The sequence below is a fragment of the Dryas octopetala genome, chromosome 1 (assembly GCF_963921425.1).
Source record: "Dryas octopetala chromosome 1, drDryOcto1.1, whole genome shotgun sequence".
NCBI lineage: Eukaryota > Viridiplantae > Streptophyta > Magnoliopsida > Rosales > Rosaceae > Dryas > Dryas octopetala.
Genome location: NC_141366.1, coordinates 9,254,642 through 9,270,170, shown reverse-complemented (window position 1 = coordinate 9,270,170; position 15,529 = coordinate 9,254,642). Strand labels below are relative to the sequence as shown.

Below are 15,529 nucleotides of genomic sequence, written 5' to 3'. Positions count from 1 at the left end.
GTGTATAGATGTATAGACATGGCGTGTGGGTTGGTAATGACATCTATCCTAAACATTAAAAACAAAATCACAGCCCTCACAGGTAACATGCCTTTAACAAAATCAATGTCCATATCACTTTTATTCCATTATACGTTCATGGTTTTATGAGCTATTGCAGTAGTGTACCATATCACCCTATTGAATTTCATAATATCATTTTACAATCACATTGTTGAGTATCACTTCAGACTCATTATGTTCCCGCTTTTATCTTTACAAAGGAAAAAAAAAAAAAAAAAACACCTAAGAAGCAGCTTGCACTACTATTACCATCTAGATAATTTTGCAGTAGTCTTCCTCAAGGCCAAGAGTCTTAAAAGTCTCAGTTAAAAAAGGTCAGGATCATCACCTGCACCCTGTTTATAGATCACAGCAGCGTTGCCTTGCGGTTCAGCTCACAAATGCTAAGCTTTGCTACACTCAAGCATCAGTACAACAGGAAATGCTAAGCTTTGCTACACTCAAGCATCAGTACAACAGGAAATGCTAAGCTTTGCACATTTGTAAAAGCATTCTTGAGAACACGTTCGCACCACTCACAGTTGCCAGTTCATGTAAAATAGTCCATCCTGTGATCCAACCCATGCCCCCAAACTATAATTTTTGGAATCAAGATGTTCGTAGCTTTGCCTGTCATCCAACAGTCCTTTAAACCCTACAGAGGAGTTGAAATCTAAAGGTCAATAAAATGGAGAAAACGGGAATAAGAATAGGAGCACAAGAGAAAAAGAGGTTACGTTCAGGTCTTCGCCAGCACACAGTCATGGGGACTGTGTTGGAGAATTTATCCTCTAAAAGAAGTTCACCGGACTTAATACTCCAAATTCGTAAATTGCAGTCCTCTCCACCTATAAGAAAAATTTATAAGAAAAACTCAAAGGCTAATCCTTGCCAAAACATATGACATGCACTAAAATGATATTCACCTGACATGACAAATCTCTCAGACGGGTCAACTCCAAGCTGCATACGAGTATGGGAATTCACATGCCCCTCGTAAGATTGTACAGCCCCTCTTTGGATTATGCGATGATCGTAAAGCTTCACCTGCAAAGCCAATGAAGTGAAATGAACAAGAACTGATCAGAGTGATATTGACAAAAATCGTTGCAGCACGCCAGCAATAACAACCAGATTTGAGATGTTTTGTATTTTGCCTAAGGATATATGTAATAAACTAGCTCGTACCTAGACATGATCCTGGTTCTTTTTCTTTGAAAAAATAAGCTCTCTAATTATGTAATGGTAAATGATATTTTAGTTGAAAGGAAAATGTAGAGTGAAAATGACTTCAACTGATGCAAGACAATTGTAAAAACTTAATATTCTTATTGATACTTCGTAGGTGTTACATATATGTACAGACCAGTGGCCATACTTGCGGTTATATGTCATGAGCAAACATGCAGAATAAGAGAATGTCTTTAAAAAAGGTTGAAATAAACACTAACCGTTCCATCCATGGAGCTTGCCAAGAAGTACTGGTCATCAAACTGAAGTGATACCAAACTAGAGTATCAAATCAGAGTGAGCAGAAGTTATGAACAACATTAAAAAAATAAAGTATCCCTTTTTTTTTATAGGAAATGAGAAACTTGAAATAGAAAAAGGCATCCCATTAGATAATTGCACTGACCATGCAATAGATGAAGGCATTTTAGTGGTATGAGAAGGATGTATATCTCCAGAGAGCTGCACAACAAAATATTCAGATCATTTACAGTTTTAACTTTTACCTAGATGAGCAAAGTAAGCTACTAAATGGAACAGAATCACCGCAGTGGGAAAAGATATTAATAAAACAGCTCCACATTCGATTAAAATAATTTCGTAAAAAAATGCCAGCTGGAGGTAAATAAAAATGGAAAAGAGATGTTTCCATTTCATCAAAATCATAAGCTTTTTGAAAAGAATAAATTGAAAAAATTATTGAGTAAATTATTGAGTTACAGAACATCAAAGTATACACTTAAAACAAAAACTTGATTAATCAGAGATATGAGCTCTATTCAAATCTATACTTAATTGTCACTTAAACATACTTGAAATTTTAAATCAATGATTTATAAAAATTCTTTCTGAAGAAAACAGAAAAAGAGAAACTACAGTTTGTTATGTCAGCAAATGAACTTTTTACCTTAAACCATTGTTTACTAGATTTTCCAAGAGTGTTATCCAAAGGTGAGTGACGTATTCTATGTCTAACACGTCTTGCAGAAAATGCTTCATGTTTCTCACGAACATCAACTGTTACAATTGCTCCATTTCTGAGCCCACATAGAACAACGTTTCCCTACAATAAATAAACAAAGATGAGTTTAAAAAATTATATAAAAAAAGTTACTACAAAAGAATTTGAGTTATTCCATACGCAAACATTGATACTTAAACTGTGCATTTGTATCATCAACCGTACAATTTGCAGAGCACAATCAGGACGGACAACATAATTATGAAAGCAGTATAGTTTATTTAGCTTATCAAAACCATATAGTGAAAAGTTTTATCAACAGTCTAATTAATCAAGCTTTACAACCTGTGTCAATAGGAAGGACCATTGAGGGCAGTGACAACATACCACATGGGCCAGAAAAGTTTGACCCTCAAACCCCTAAAAGCCTCACATTAAAGTAGCATTCCTAAGAGTCTTCCACAAACTAGAACCAGAGTGTAGCATCTGGTCGCTTGACCATTAACTGAGATTGCTACTAGAACTGGCCTTTGAAAAGCCAATTAATTTCAACCAATTTTGAAGTCTAGCTTTGAGGCACAACAAAAAGATAACTGGATGCATGTGTACCTCACTACTGTTTCACAGCAGACTGACTTAATATCAACAGCACATTTTTCAAATATGTAGATATCTTCAAAAAGTAGTAAAGATAGGGAGAGGTGGTATAGACCATTTAGATACTTTAAATTATCAAAGATGTATAATAACTTACCAATAACTCTTTGTTGAAGTACAAGTGTACAACCAGAATATAACCCACTCTTAGAGTTGTTATTAATAGTTTCACTTAACTTGTTACATCTTTGTAAAGTACAACCAGAAAATAAACTCACTCGTTATCCAAAGCTAAAATGGTTAAATCCTTTATTCCAGAGGTATATAAGCTCAGGCAACTTAAAAAACTTCCAGGAAGCCTTAAATTATGTTACAGATTACCGAGTGAACAATTTGTTGTGCCAAAACATCACTTTTACTACGTAACAGCCATGACGCATCCCCAGTTTCCAAATTCACCAAAGCAGCTCCCAGGTTGGTCCCTGTAACAAACACAAGAAATATCTTCAACAACATCTACACTTCTGAAAACAGTTACCTTCAAGCATATTTTGCATACTACCCGCAATAGCAACACGAAAGCAGGAAAGAAAGAAAATGACTTAATACTACATACTGCAGAATTCTATAAGCCTGGAGTTTGTTACAATACAGAGCTCAAACTGTAATGTATAAGCTAAAATCAGAAAGGGAAACACTTGATTAACTAATTATCTTTGTGTCACAACAAACAGCAATCAAATGAATGTTGAGAGAGAGAGAGAGAGGTATGTATGTGCGTATTGAGAATTTTGCAAATCACGGTGTCTTGATGTATTTGATTTCAGGTCTCCTAACAAAGAACTCTGTGTGTGTGTGTGGGCCCTGAATTTTTCAAACCACAGTGTCTTATTGTATTGGAAATCAGGTCTCTTATCAAAGAACCTACTGATAAGAAAGCATTAAAGCCAATGGTAAGACTGACAATAGTTTAAAATATAACAAGAAAAAAAATGAAATAGTACTTGCCAATCACTGCATGACTCCCATCAGGTCCACAATCTGCAGTCCAGATAGTGCAGTTGAAAGCTGCAACCTCATCAATGTTTCGCCTTAGGAAAGGCCTATTTGGACTAAAATCAAAATCAAATAGCTTAGTAAGGTGAACAACTATAAGAGCTCCACCACACTTCTCAGATCCCAACGTTGACACCCTGTTTTCTTATGTTAAGGCTTTGCAGAAGTAAAATTAGTTTTTTCTTTAATATGACAAATGCTGGAAATTGTTTCACATAAATAGAAAGGAAGGAAAGCGTAGAAGGTATTCTGAGAGTTGAGTCAGATAAATAAATGTCTGTGTACAAGCATCAAACTTGTATTCTATATTAAAAAGTAAGAAAAAGAGTTTGATCTATGTATGAAAGGATACAACGCATGCTTGCTAGAACCACCTTCTGCGTGAGGCTGCTTTCCAAACAATTTTATACTAGATATATTTGATGGCATTCGCGGTGTAGTTTGAGCTGGTCTCCATATGTGCCCAGGCACTTTACTACACTCTACTTGACTTTTGTTAAAGACAGGCCAGACACGATCTGGCATGCATTTCATCCCAAAGTCAAAACCCTGCGCAACTTTTCCAACTTCAAAAAAACTGCAAGAGCATCACCAGATCAAATTCCAAAGAAAAACTAGTAATAACTTATTATGAGAAATATGTAAAGAACCATACCAAGGATAAGAACTTCTAAAGGCATAAGTGTAATGTAATACAAATAAACAACAATACTGATATCATGGTAACAAGCAGATTAAGAAAGAAATGGAAATGAAATTATGTTATTGTCAAAAGAAAACTAGAATAAATATATAAAACACCCTAAACTCAAAAACCTGATGTTGCTTTTGAAAATAGCACATAGAGTAACTTTGAGTACAGGGCATTTACACACTATATGTACTAAAAATAGTGCATTTGAACCATCCTATCCAATCTAGATCTGTGTATTTGCATACTCAACCAAAGAATATTCAATGCCCAGATTGATTAGGAATTCTCAACCAACAGACGAAATACATTTAGAGTTTTAGACACGTTATGTTCATTCTTCAATACCTCAAACAAAATGTATTAGAAAAATCTGCTTACATGAAGGCCCAAATCAGCACTTGGTGCTTATCACATGATAAATGAATGTAGGATATCATATTACAGGCTGCATTAGAATTAGAAATAATGGCTTCCGAAAATTCCCTACACATTGAGAATAGATTAGAAAAATTAGAGTGCTCCTATCCAAAAAGCGGAGTGGTTTCTACATTGTTTGGTTGTTCCATGACTCTCCAAAATGAAACAAAACACTATGCACTAGCCATAGCACATTAATTCTTCAATAGCACTAACACACTAAATAAATGCATAGATTCTCATAATATTCTGACAGATCCATCTTCAAAGTCTTGAAACCCTATAAACAATCACTTATTCATGCAACCATAGCTTATTCCAAAACTATTATCACAAACTTTGAAGATCCTGAACGTTCTTAAGAAAGGTAAAATGCATGCAAAATTACATCAGACTGCAACTATATTATTATACCTTATAAGGCCATTTATGCCACCTGCTAATAGAAAATCCGTATCAGTTTGACCCTCTCGTGTCTGTACACTCATGTGAATCCTCTCCAAAGCACCATCACCTAATTCATTTGTTCCCTGATACTTCCAAACCTGCAATTCATAGAACAAAGTGATAAAAATAAAGTTATAAATTTCCTGCAGTAAAATGAGTTCGAAATGACATTCCCATAGTGTCCCCATCCATCCTTACTTTAATCTATGTTCAACCAGTTGACACAAAAATGCAGCTCTTAACATCACTTGGCACTAAATTTAATGCCATGGCTAAAACAGAAAATCTGCACAGATATGTTCAAAGCTCTTTGTTTCTGAATTCTAGATATGCCAAATAGAGACTCAAAGACACTTCCAGTAAAATTTGAAACAATATATGCTATTACAAATAAAGGCCCAACAACATATCCACTGGGAGGGGAAAAAGGATGTCTCCCTCCCTAATCAAAAAAGAAGATCATAAAAATGTTCAACGTGAATTAGGGAAACTAATCATGCAGAAAGTAAAACCTGGAAACAGAATTGCTGGGAATCATAATAGGCTAAACTTCAACACAAGTGGAAAACTTGACTTAAACTCAAGGCCTATATTAAATCAACATACCACAGGATGGGATATTTGTGCCTTCTGGACTTCCTCATTGAAGTTACACCTCCCTTTACTGAAAGTAATGAGATTACCATATAACTCCCTGGCCTGAAGCAGCTTAGAAGTTCTTACTCTGGTTCGCCTACATGTGTTAGTTACCTACAAAAGAATGAATCACAACAAACCTTAAAAAGTTTATTGATAATTTCATAAACTGCCTAACTAAAAACATAAAAACCGAGAATAAGCAGCAGCTATAATCTGGAGGGATTTGAGATGCAACCAGAGAAGAAAAAACTGCTATAAATCTATGTGATTAATAAGTAATACTATATGAAACTACATACTAAGGGCTCCATGCCATGTTTTAGAAATTCACTTGTTTATTTACAAATTTACATCGTTGGAAACAAATCTACGATGAAGGTCATTAGTCTTCTAATCAAGGCCAAACAAAAATTTGCACTACAAGGACCTGATCACGTGACTATCTTACTCATAAAACACCAAGAGGTTTTACTTTGCTAACCACTACATTTATTAAAGTGCTAAAAACTTTAATGTGTAACAAACAAAACAATTCTCAGCAAGCCAAAAAAAATTTTAGAGAATGAGATTAGCCCAATTCTAATGATCAGTTTTAAGGAACATTCTTCATTATAAAATCAAAATCTCACAATAAGAAACTAAAGACCACCACCAAAACAAGTGGAACACAACTTGAACTCCCAATCCACCCCCACCAAAAAGAACAAAACTTGCAGTAGAAAGAGTAATTCCAGTAAAACCCAACAAACATAGAAACATCCTAAGCTCTTCTAAGAGACCCAGTGTGTAAACAACAAAAATCCCATATCCAAAATAGGCAAAGCTCTTGGAAACATACCAACTTGGAAAAATATAAACTTGGGTTTCAACCAAAACAAAAAAATATAAACTTGGGTTCAAATGTAGAACAATTAGTGTACCTGGGTCAGTATTTGAGAGCTGGAAGAAGCGGAAGAAGAAGCAGAAGTAGTAGTGGTACGACGAGAGCCGGGTATTGGGCCTTTGATGGGGAAGTACCTATTCTTCTCCGCATCATAATAAAACCCAGGAAGATCTTTACCGTCTGACATGGTTTTACAGAGACGAAGAGAGAGACATAGACTATTATTAGACTCTGTGCTTTGGTGTTGCTTAGTGAAGCACAAGGGCAGTAGTAGAAGAAGAAGCGTTGAGGCGGTGGAGGGATTCCGGAAAAACGGTCACGAGTCACGACCATGACCTGACAGTTGGGAGCCATGCCGCGGAACCAAATTCAGATTGGGCCTTCATTGCCTTGAAATTTTAGGGCTACAGTGTATTAGATTTTGGGCCTATCGTCCAGCCCAGGTTCTTTGCTAAATGGCCTTTAGACCTGACCCATCAGGATTTCATATTACTGTCAAATTATTACAAATTGTATGTCTCTATTTGTTAGTCTCAATTCATACATAAATTAGATTCGCGTATGGTATAGTTAAAACTATAGTTAATTAAATAAAAATTCCTCATTAAAATTTTTTATATAAAGTCCGATGACATATAGATCTTTTAATTATTATGTAACTTATCTTTCCAAAATGCCCTTATCAAGGTCGGTTAATTAACGGTTAATACGATCGAAATTCATAATTTACACGTTTTCTTTATAAAATTTATATTTTATAAAGAATTTGTCTACATCTATCAAATAAGACTCGTGATGAATATAACCCTAGCTAGCTAGGCATGAAGAAAGTGAGAATAATGTATCAATAGGACAAATAGATTGACATGATGTTGAAAAGTGAATGATATTGCATCATCATGCATGTATTTAAGACAGATATATACGCACTAAGAACACAGATGTTTTAGGAACGAAACATCAATGTAGAAAAAAATTTCATCACCAAAAATACTCTAATTCTTCATTGCCCAAAATGGCAAAGATAACAAATATCATGCGACAACACTAGAACAATTAGTGACAACATTTGATCTTCACTGCTAATTAAAAAGCATATGAAAGGGCAATTATATTTACATGGCGCGATGATATAGGCAACTAGATTGACACATATTATCGATTTGTGACAACCTGTGTGTTGCCTTTGTTAAGAAAATAAAACAAATTCGTACGTAATCTGTTGCCTTGGCATGCATTTGCTCTTGAGAAAAATGTATCCTCTAAGCCGTTAAATTAAAGTCGAAATTAAATCATTACATAAATCACTCTTTTAAAAATAATATATATCTGCACAGGAGAGGCAAATCAGAATATATTACAAAAACAAAATGCTATGAAAGACCACCCTAGCTAACATCCCCCTCCCCTTCCCCAACAAAAAAAAAAAAAAAAGTGCTAATTAACCACCATTCCATGCAAGTTGATCCAATGAACTCGGATGGTAATACATTCCAAAGGGCGTTAGTGTAGACTCCACAAAATCAAAATCAAAATCAAAGTTAGAGCTCCCAAGCGAATTAGCATCCATGGTGTGCCCACCAATCAACACATTGGCCTTTTCATCTTCCACTTCACAATTAGCCTTCTCCTCCTGCTGTAGTTGTTGCATCAATATTATTTCTTCAGGTTTTGTGGGTTGATCAGCAATGAGTTCAAAGCTACTAGTATCCCATTTGCAATTCTCATTTATTATCCCAAACTCTGATGGATATGATGAGTGAGAAGAAGAGGATGTTGGGACACTCATTCCCATTGAGGGTTTCTCTAGGAGATCAGTACTAGTCCAAACCATATTATTAGGGTTTTGGTATAAATCATAGGTTGATATGATACTTGAGCTTTCATGCAATAAGTGAGGGTTGGTAGGAAAACTAGTATCATTATTAGGAGAGGAAATACGATAAGGTGATGCAAGAAAAAGTGCTTTCATGTCCATGGAAATATTGGGCTGAGTTGGAGAAAAATTGCACGCACTATTACTATAATTGGTTTTGGGGAGAAGATTGTGGGTGTTGGGATCAAAACCTTTAGCAATGAGCTTTTTCTTAATGCATGAGTTCCAGAAATTCTTGACCTCATTGTCTGTCCTACCTGGCAAGTGCTTGGCTATCTGGGCCCACCTGTTCCCCAGAATTCTATGAACATCTAAGATGATTCTCTCCTCTTCCTCAGAAAATGAACCCCTCTTGAGATCTGGCCTCAGATAGTTTATCCACCTCAATCTGCAACTCTTCCCACACCTCTGCAAGCCTGCAATTAATACTATATTGCATGAGGAAATTTAATAATTAAACCCATATGAAAAAATATATACATTAAACGACAGATCGTTAATTGAAAGAGAATATATACCAGCTAGTTTTGCGACAGAACTCCATGAACCATGGCCATGGGCATTTATGTGTTGGATTAGATTATCGTCTTCTTCAGGGGACCATAGCCCTCTCTTGACTTTCTGTTTGCTGCAACAGTTATGACCCATCTCCTACCTATTGCTATAGCACACACCTTATCATTTACTCTCTATCTTACCTTATATATATATATATATATATATATCCACTCCAATTTTAGAAAAAGGTACGTACACATTTGTATTATTATTATATAAAATGGTAAGATAAAGAACAAAAAAAATACACCTCTTAAAAGATAAAATGGTAAGATAAAAGTATTGGTTGAAAGAAACCCCTTTGGAAACCGCTTTGGAGAGAGAGAGAGATTTAACGTGGGGTTTACGCAGATATTGAGGACCCCCTGAATCTGTTGGAGTGTTTTGGTGGCTTGCTAGTCCTGAATATGTTGTCTTATCAACCTTCCATGGCTCTTAACTTGATTATTACATTTATCTTTAGTTATATTAATTTCAAAACCTACTTGATTGAGAGAGAATAATTAAAATGGACAAACAATGATGGTCCCACGCTACATCCATCAAGTAATGCTTTTCTAAGCCTAACAGAATTATATAGACATAGATGGATGATGTAAAATGTCATTATTATATAAAGGCTTTATTATACTTTATTCACCTGAATTTTGAGCTTAATTTCACTTTATCACTTAACAAAATTTGTGTCAATTTACTTCCTGAATTAAAAATTTGTTGCAATGTACCACATCTGTCTCATTTTGTCTAAACTTTTGTTAAAAATAAAGATATTTTGATCTTTTCAAGTTAATTTTTTATTGTGTCAAAGCAAGTAAAGTGTAAAAAAACTATTTTTTTTTTCTAACAATAAACTTGAAAAAGACCAAAACACTTTTTTTTTTTTTTTTTAACAAAAGTTTAGACAAAATTAGCCAGAGGTGATACATTGGAACAAATTTTTAATTTAGGTGGTAAATTGACACAAATTTTTTTTTAGCTACTATAGTGAGATTGAGCCCAAAATTCAAATAAGTAAAATGTAAAAACACCTTATATAAAACAAACAAAACCGTAATTATTTTTCTCTTTTTTAGGATAATATCTAGCATTTTATGTTAGTCAACTGTTAATATTTGATAACATAACAAACTATATTTTCTTGACAAGAAACATTTTTTATAATATTATCTATATACACATGCATATATATAAGGAGTTGTACGTTCAAATGAGAATATAATTTGAGAGCTTGCCTCTCAATCATTAAATCAAATATATACATATAGACAACTAAAATATTGCATATATAGCATATTAATTAAGATGCATATCAATCATTCACATATATATAGATATTCAAATTTCATCTAATCGTATGCATATGTGTATATATATAATCGTATGACAAATCATGTCAATATATATGACACCCTTTTAATTATAATCCTATCATATTAATTTAGCATTTTTTTTTTTTTTGCCAAGTGAAGAATTACATTAAAGAATACAAACAACAAAATAGAAAATCTAAAGTACGTAAGAGACTACAAGCAACCAAAACAAACCTAACAGCTCACTACACAGTAAAATCAGACAAAACTAGAATCAAACAATATAGCAATAAACCCCACAATAAGTCAACAACTGCAATGGATAGAACCTAGTCACTTGGCAGCCCATCACTCACCAAAATGCCCAGGATAGAGGATGCAGAGACCCATTCCAAAGAGCAACACATTAATGATCATTAATGATGATGATGAGATTAATTTGGAAGCCATCATCATCATCATTAATTTGGCATATTTAATTAATGATGATGAGATTAATTGACGAGCAACACACTTTTTTATTTTATTTGGAGGATAATAAATTAAAAATTTGGACATTTGAATATTTATATTTGAGTTCTTGTAGTTGTATGACACTTTTTTTTAATGTTTTTATGTGCCACCTTTAATATATATATATATATATCTTGAAAGAGCATTTATGATCGTGTCGAGAACATTTTCCACTAATAGAATGAAAACAACATATTATATGCACAATCGGTATCGATGCATGATATTAGCTAGAGCCAGACATGTGAGATCGAAGGTCATTAATTAATCATATATAGTAAAGCTAGCATACTAAAAAGCAGGCCCAACCAACCTGTGAAGATAATTAATGTAAGGTACTAAGCCATATTTTACCTAGGTATTAACGTTGATCTTTCTATTTTGTTTCTTTAAATCAAACGTTTGATTTTGACTTGACTGATTCAGTGACTCTCTCTCCCCTAATGATATGATGTAACCACATGTCTTTAGCAAACATATATATATATATATATATATACAGTATATATATTAATATATATAATTAGAGAGAGAGAGAGAGAGAGAGAGAGAAGAATGATCATTGATGGCCATTTGTGTGGGAAGGCCTAATGATTTAAAGATAACTACATCATTTCTTGCATATAAATTCATCAATTTTAATTTAAAATCCCCACCATCCATTATGCTCTCTAAATTATATATTCGGATATGGATATCCTATTTGTTTTTCTCTTTTTATTTTTGTTTGAGTTTCAATCTTAACCATATTTTATGAATTGTAGGTGCATGTGTAAATAAGAAATGAATTGGCAGTGTTATGTTAAACATATTTCTCCACCTCGAGAGGAACTTTAATTTGTTGCTGATGGAAAGGCGTCTCTTGCACTTCGTTTGAATTGGGTTGCTCCTCCTAATTAATCAGATTGGGGGAAGATCTAGTTGGAGTTGCTCGCCTTAAAAATAGGCGAAGTCGGTAATTGCCTTGAGTTCTCAAATATTTAGGGCCTCCAATTTTTCTAAACATGCATACTACATGTTAAGCTCAAATAATATATACGAAAGATCGATGATTTAATTTGTAGGATTTATCTTAAGTCAAGACATTAGACTTTAAGAGCTCCTTATAGTATCAAAGAAAAATGAAAAATAAATTTATAACATTGTTTGAATATATGTGAGTTCGAAGCCACATTCGTAAATTCATAATATTTCAATTTTGAATATATAATTAACATTAAAACAAGAATAACAAATAATAGCAAAAACAAGGCATATGATTTGTTCACTCAAACCATTGCTTGAGGGTGTCAAATCATATTCCTGGGTGTCAACGGGGAAGATGATGATTGGCTGTGGCCTCCTTTCATGAATATCTCCCTACAAAGCCCAAAGCCACATTACATTTCCTTTTCGTTTCATCTTGTTATTTTTTAGTCTGAGAATTTTGTGTGGAGGAAATCACGCGCGTGAAAAAGCAAAGCAGACAAGAATGGAAAATACAGGCAGACTAGAATCTTTTGCCTCCGGCCCCCCCAAAACCATTAACCATCATTGCACTAAAGAGCAATATTTTCTCGTTTTCTACAAAAGCCCCTTTGTTTTATTCCCAAATTGGGTACTTTTTTTTTTTGGCTTAATTTGGAATACTGTTCTCTGTCTCTCTTTTTGGGGTTGCACACATGGTGCTCAACCATACGTTGGAAGAAGATTAGGCTTTTTCCCATGTTTAATGGGATTTTAGCTTTGTATACAGTAGAGGCTCAATTAATAATGTTAAAGAACTTATAGTGTTATTGTTTTATTTGTTATAAATAAATAAGTTTTAATATATATCCAAATATTTAGTATAAAAACACTATCATATCGTTTAGAATCCTATATATATTTGATATAAGTTCAGAATTGCTAACACATTTGATTAAATTAAGGGAGATTTAGAGTTCAGTCTATTTTATGAGTCTTTCTTAGACTAAAACCGGTAGTAATTTAGGATTTTTAATTAAGTCATTTTATTTTTCTTTCTTTGACGGTTTTATGTTGAAACCTAATATGCAGTCTCTACAAAGCCCACTCTACACTCTAGGAAAGGAAATACTCTTCAAATAGGGAAAAATATTTTTCAAATCGGAGAATGACTTTATTATGAATTAAAAAGATTTTCTTATAAATTATTATGTTTTAAAAGAATTTTTTTATAAATTTTAAAACACTTTCGGTCTTCATCTAAAAACTGTTTTTCTAAAGAATATAAGTCTAATTATCTCTTAAATTAATATGTATATGATCATAATTAATAAGAATGATGGACCAGCCACCAGTCCATTAATTATACAAAAATTTCCTTATATATAGTAGTGGTACAGAGACTTTCTATGATCAATTTTTTCCTTTTTTGGTCTGTGTTTCCATGATCATCTCTTTCTTTGTTTTCTTTGTCTGAGCTTCCATGATCACCACTTTCAAGTATGATTTTTTGATGCAAAAGCCAAAAAAGCTTGATTATCACCCCACTAGTACTAGTAAATTATCAATGTCTTCATCCCGCAAATTCGTTTCATTCCCACACTATATATAGCTCCTTTTATGACTTTTCTTATATTACATTTCTTTTTTCTGTTGTTACTTTAATTGTCTCACTGAACCTGTCTAATGGGATGATTACCATCATTGCCCCCTTGTGTGCTATGCTTTTTTTTTTTTTTTAACATATTGTGTGCTACTGCTTTATGTAGTGACAAGTGACAACATCTACGTATATTCTGATAATTTTTTGAGAAGGGAGACTCAAATTTCGGACCACTTCTAATATTGTAAATATAACTATCACTAAGTTAATAATTAATTGGTTTAAAACATACATAATTATTTTCTTATTATACGGAGATAAAATACTTTTGACAAAATACAATTTAATATACACTAAAAACACATGCCTTTTGGAAAATGGTCAATTTAATTTAATTAGTCATCAACATATCGCATCTTATCTTCATATTTATGTTGGTCATGCTGAAGGAACCTTAGTTGATGAGTGTTCGTATGATTAATCATCTGGGCATAACGACAAGTCACACAAGGCTTAACATCATGTCGTTTGGGCCTAGACCCAAAAGCTAAGCCCCCGCTAGGCTCCGGCCTCCTAGGCCTTGACCTTCTAGGCTCCGGCCCCATAGGCTCCGGCCTCCTAAGCTCCGGCCCCATAGGCTCCGGCCTCCTAAGCTCCAGCCTCCTAGGCCCCGACCCGTGTCAACTCACTCGGATCCTCGAGACCGGTGACACGTGGCGCTCCTACAGTGCAAGTCATCACAAGGGACACGTGTCATCACCAGATTGGTTGACACTCTTCCAAAGGTACTATAAAAGAGGTACCTTCTTGTCACAAAAGGACAACTGAAATCATGATTATACTATTCACTCACTCTGCTCTCAGATCTCTCTGAACACTGACTTGAGCGTCGGAGGACCTTTGGCCGGCACCACACCGGTGCTCTTCCCGCTCACTTTTGTGTACCTGTGCAGGGTGCTCTGGATATCATTCTCTCTCATTCCTCACCAGTCGGACCCCAGCTGTCCGTTCCTGCCCCACTTCGACGTGTCATCCGCTCAGTGGTGGGTCAACGGGCCTACGTGGTTCGACTCGACGTTGACTGCTCTACCATATTTGGGCATCAACAGTTTGGCGCCGTCTGTGGGAACGTTACAACTTTTCCCCATTGAATTCTCTACCCTCAGTTGAGGTGCAAAAACCTTCCGAGCTTCCGAGCTCCCGGGCTTCCGAGCTTCCTAGCTTCCAAGCTTCCGAGCTTCCGAGCTTCCTAGCTTCCGAGCTTCCTAGCTTCCGAGCTTCCTAGCTTCCGAGCTTCCGAGCTTCCGAGCTTCCTAGCTTCCGAGCTTCCGAGCTTCCTAGCTTCCGAGCTTCCGAGCTTCCGAGCTCCCGAGCTTCCGAGCTCCCGAGCTTCCGAGCTTCCGAGCTTCCTAGCTTCCGAGCTTCCGAGCTCCCGAGCTTCCGGGCTTCCGAGCTTCCTAGCTTCCGAGCTTCCGAGCTTCCTAGCTTCCGAGCTTCCGAGCTTCCGAGCTTCCTAGCTTCCTAGCTTCCGAGCTTCCTAGCTTCCTAGCTTCCGAGCTTCCGAGCTTCCTAGCTTCCGAGCTTCCGAGCTCCCGAGCTCCCGAGCTCCCGAGCTTCCGAGCTTCCTAGCTTCCGAGCTTCCGAGCTTCCTAGCTTCCGAGCTTCCGAGCTTCCGAGCTTCCGAGCTTCCTAGCTTCCGAGCTCCCGAGCTTCCGAGCTTCCGAGCTTCCTAGCTTCCGAGCTTCCAAGCTTCCGAGC

The 15,529-nt window shown here is 35.4% G+C and overlaps 1 protein-coding gene and 1 pseudogene across 2 annotated transcripts; both read right to left on the bottom strand.

Moving 5' to 3' along the window:
* Window positions 1-88: 88 nt before the first annotated feature.
* On the bottom strand, window positions 89-7,345 carry LOC147297489 (Transducin/WD40 repeat-like superfamily protein). Of its 2 annotated transcripts, XM_086252642.1 has the most exons (13): window positions 7,004-7,345; window positions 6,051-6,194; window positions 5,412-5,542; window positions 4,239-4,463; window positions 3,839-4,023; window positions 3,212-3,312; window positions 2,180-2,335; window positions 1,679-1,734; window positions 1,494-1,551; window positions 969-1,089; window positions 780-890; window positions 540-697; window positions 89-498 (listed from the first exon to the last, which is right to left on the bottom strand). In XM_086252642.1, exons 1-12 carry the CDS (start codon window positions 7,151-7,153, stop codon window positions 579-581), a joined length of 1,557 nt encoding a protein of 518 aa, XP_086108768.1. In that variant the 5' UTR covers window positions 7,154-7,345; the 3' UTR covers window positions 89-498; window positions 540-578. The 2 variants fall into 2 exon arrangements, with proteins under 2 accessions (XP_086108768.1, XP_086108758.1); XM_086252632.1 differs by having other exon boundaries at window positions 89-697.
* Window positions 7,346-8,407: 1,062 nt separating this feature from the next.
* On the bottom strand, window positions 8,408-9,490 carry LOC147297488 (transcription factor MYB61 pseudogene; annotated as a pseudogene).
* Window positions 9,491-15,529: the final 6,039 nt, after the last annotated feature.

Excerpts from the sequence above, each read along its gene's own strand:
- LOC147297489 (XM_086252632.1), bottom strand. The coding sequence starts at position 7,153 with ATGTCAGACGGTAAAGATCTTCCTGGGTTTTATTATGATGCGGAGAAG. Across the intron at positions 4,024-4,238 it reads GGTTCTAGCAAGCATGCGTT|GGTGTCAACGTTGGGATCTG; the intron begins GTATCCTTTCAT and ends ATAAGAAAACAG. Across the intron at positions 1,552-1,678 it reads ATGCCTTCATCTATTGCATG|TTTGGTATCACTTCAGTTTG; the intron begins GTCAGTGCAATT and ends TTGATACTCTAG.